A 3,871-nucleotide genomic window follows, 5' to 3' on the forward strand; every position below is an offset into this window, starting at 1 on the left:
GGCTTAAGCCTGAAACAATGACAGAGGGTGTTGTAAAGGGTGGGATCCCCAGGCAATCAGGCTTAAAAAAATACATAAAATCCTGTGAGACCTGCTTTGCTAAGAATGCTCTCAATTAAATCATAATGGTCCAAGCAGGAAATGAATTTGTTTCCCAAAGTTTTGTAGCCCTTCACTAACAGACTCTGACTCAGAATAAGCCTTCATAGTTTTTTGTATGCTATCTATTGTTTGATCCTTACTGCCTGACAATGATTGATAAGTTTACCTGTATTTCTGTGCAATACAAACCCAATAAAAGTCCATTGAGGAAAAGGCTCTTGACCCTTTGAGAGATTGGCCATTTTTCCTCCCCAAGCAGATCAGGTCTTGGTAGACTTATTCTCATCCATGGTGGCCAGGGGTTGGGGGGCCTGCAGGTGGAGCCCCCTCACATAGAGGTGCAGTGGGTCTAAGGCCACATGCAGGGATCCTCAGATGAGACATTCAAGAAGAGGAACTGGAGGACATCAGAGGCTCCCAAATACACCAAGAGCTTCCAGACTCACAGGTGTTGGCTGTTTATGTGCATCGGACAGCTCCAGGGAAGAGGCTCCCTGGTGATTCATAGAACACTGGTTGTGGGGTTCTCCACAGAGTCACTGGGGTTTAGTATGGCCAGTTCTCTGTGCCCACAGGTGACAAAGCATGTGGTGTCTATGAGGGAGTACCCTGAAGTCAGCATCCAGCCATGAGAAGTTCATGCCTTGTGAACCCAGATAGGACCCTCCCTAAGCCATATGTTTGCTGGGCAGCAAATGACACATCAGACCCACAAGTTCACCACTCACGCCCCATGAGAAGGTGCACATGGAGCTGGGGAAGAAATTTCTCAGAGGGCCTCCTCTCAAAAAACATTAACAATGAAATTGGACATGAGGTGACTGTAGATACCTTATTCCATCAGAGCAGTTACCAAACTTGATAAGGCATGAGAACCACAATCAATGGGAGTATGTTTGGGGCTCCTTTATATCTGAATTGTAAGGAGTTGGGGACCAGATGGCTTTATTAACTCATGACGGGAAAAGTTTTGGAGAGACATTGGCCCAGCAATAAGACATGCAGTTATCAAGACCAGGCAGGCCCAACTGGTCCCTGTATCACCAAAGGTGGAGTCACAGTGAGGAGCATGTCCTGTGAGGACTAGTTCCTCAGTGGGAGGAGCTATGTCTGTACAGAGTCCAGGGACCTGGAAGGCGGCCTATATCCAACAACACTGACGTGGACTCGAATCCTGATTCTCCCCCTGAGTATGGTCTCTGTGTCTTCTACCCTTTTACAAGTAGAGTCAAATAGTCAGCTATGAAGTGTTCTGTCTCATGAAAATGCAAATGAGAAGGAGACTAGTTTAAATATGGGTCTGTGAGTGCCTTGAGAGCATCACCCACAGCCACAACCTCCCCTACAAAAGTCCTGACGGAATAGCCCTTCACCATGAACTGGAGCTGTAGAGTCCTTTACACGGTGGCAGTGGCTACAGGTAAGGGGCTTTTTCATTCCTGGTTTGAAGAGGGGAGCAAGGACAGTCAAGGGATATTTCTACCCACTTCTATCTTCTTTCCACAGGTGTCCACTCCCAGGTACAGCTGGTGCAACCTGAGGCTGAGGTGAGGAATCCTGGGGCTTCAGTGAAGGTCTCCTGCAAGGCTTCTGGATACACCTTCACCAGCTACAACATGCACTGGGTGAGACAAGGCCCAGGTCAAGGACTTGAGTGGATGGGGTATGTTAACCATTACACTGGTGGTACCGGATATGCACAGAAGTTCCAAGGCAGACTCACCATAACCACAGACAAGTCTGAGAGCACAGCCTACATGAAGCTGAGCAGCCTGAGAGCCGAGGACTTAGCTGTGTATTACTGTGTGAGACACACAGTGAGGGGAACTCAGTGTGAACCTTGACACAATCGTCCCTGTGAAAGGCAAGAGGACTGGGCTGAAGGGGGCCCTCAGGACACCAGGGGGCGCTCAGGTCACACTAAGCTCAGGTTTCAGCTTTGGAGCAGCTGCAGCAGCAATTTAAGGGCTGGTTTCCTGGCAGGTGTGGAGTTCAGGATCCACACAGAAGTTTCCCTCTGGGAGCTACCCTCCCTTCATGCTTCTATGCTGACCTCTCCAGTATCTGAGTTACAGAGGCTTTTTGTCATCAAAGGAAACCATTTTCACATGCACCGAAGTCAAAGAATCACACACATTTGCTTATGACAATCTCGATGAGTCACCAAACCTTCTAAACTACATCAGCTGAATCCAACCAGAGGCTTTGTAGTACCCAAGAATACAGCAACCCCATGTAGGTCAGAGTACAAGCCCATCAGCAGCAGGACACATGCATGCTGGACAGTGGACACCAGAGGCATATGAACCCAACACCAAGAACAAAACCTTTCTGGTGATGATTGTTGACTTGACTTCATGTCCATGACCCCAATAGCAGTTGACATTATGAGGAGGTAGTGGGTCCCCCACTATTCCTTGGTATGGATGTCTAGGGTGTTTCCCACACAGAGGGACTGTGGTAAAATGTGTCACTTCATTGAGGAGTCTGTTGAGAGCAGGGCCAATTTTTCAGTAAGTCAGGAATGATTGGATCACATCACATAATAGGTGGATCAGGTTTTACTGTTCATCCCTGAGAAATTGAGGAGGGTCCTGCTCACAGGAGGAGTTTGTGTAGTTTCAATCTCCTACCTGCAGCAAACTAGGGAGAATTCCCACTTTCTCTATCATATGTTTGCAGGTGGAGAGAGGTGGGTAAATCTTAACATGTCAGCATCAGACATCAAACACTAGACCCTGACTGTTTTCCACAGAACACCTAGGAAACATGAGTGAGAACTCAGAGCTACCAACCATTATGGGTATAAAACAAATTTAGTTCATAGAATGAACAAAATAGATTGAGAATGATGGTGATATATAAACAATAAGGAGAACAATAATAAATTATATGAATGTGTTAGTTCAATATCTAGGGTGAAACTGTCCACCCTGCAATGCCTTCAGCTTGTTCTTAAGCATTTTCTTCATTTTTCTGCTTCCAAGAGGAGAAGCTTACACAGGATAATGAACACCCTCAGTTTGGGGTGGTCTTCTGGAGTTACTTCCAACAGGGTGGGATTATGATTTGATTCATTTTTTTGTTGCCATGGTTGCTGTTTATGTCACTCAAATACTCCCATTCTAAAACCTGAGGCTCCTGTGATGATGTTATAAAGTGAGACCTTGGGACAAATATCAGTCCTGGGGTGGAGTTTTTTTTTTGATTGATTATGCCATTACAGTTGTTTTATTCCCCTCTTCATTGCCCTCCACCCTACCCACCGTCCCCACCATTAACCCCCCTTTAGTTTATGACCATGTGTCTCAAGTTCTTTAGATTCTATATTTCCCATACTATTCTTGCCCCCCATCTATTTTCTATCTACTGTCTGTGCTACTTATTTTCTGTACCTTCTCCCCCCTTCTCCTTCTCCTACTCCCCTGTTGCTAACCCTCCTTGAAGTCTTCCTTTCCATGTTTCCACTCCTGATCTAGCTGTCCTTTTAGTTTGCTTTCGTTTTAGGTGTGGTTGTTAATGACTGTGAGTTTGCTGTCCTTTCACTGTTCATGTTTTTTTAACTTCTTTTTCTTAGGTAAGTCCCTTTAACATTTCATATAATAAGGGCTTGGTGATGATGAACTCCTTGAATTTGATCTTATCTGAGAAGCACTTTATCTGTCCTTCCATTCTAAATGAAAGTTTTGCTGGATAGAGCAATCTTGGTTGTAGGTCTTTAGATTTCATGACTTGGAATACCTCTTTCCAGCCCCTTCTTGCCTGTAAG

The 3,871-nt window shown here is 45.5% G+C and overlaps 1 gene segment (V, D, J or C); it reads left to right on the top strand.

The window, feature by feature from the left end:
* Positions 1 to 1,476: 1,476 nt before the first annotated feature.
* LOC119055448 (immunoglobulin heavy variable 1-3-like) lies at positions 1,477 to 1,946 on the top strand. The segment is given in 2 exon segments: positions 1,477 to 1,522; positions 1,609 to 1,946. Coding segments are annotated over 2 exon segments (384 nt in total).
* Positions 1,947 to 3,871: the final 1,925 nt, after the last annotated feature.

This window comes from Artibeus jamaicensis, unplaced genomic scaffold (assembly GCF_021234435.1).
Source record: "Artibeus jamaicensis isolate MK-2021 breed Jamaican fruit bat unplaced genomic scaffold, CSHL_Jam_final contig_843, whole genome shotgun sequence".
Classification (NCBI taxonomy): Eukaryota; Metazoa; Chordata; class Mammalia; order Chiroptera; family Phyllostomidae; genus Artibeus; species Artibeus jamaicensis.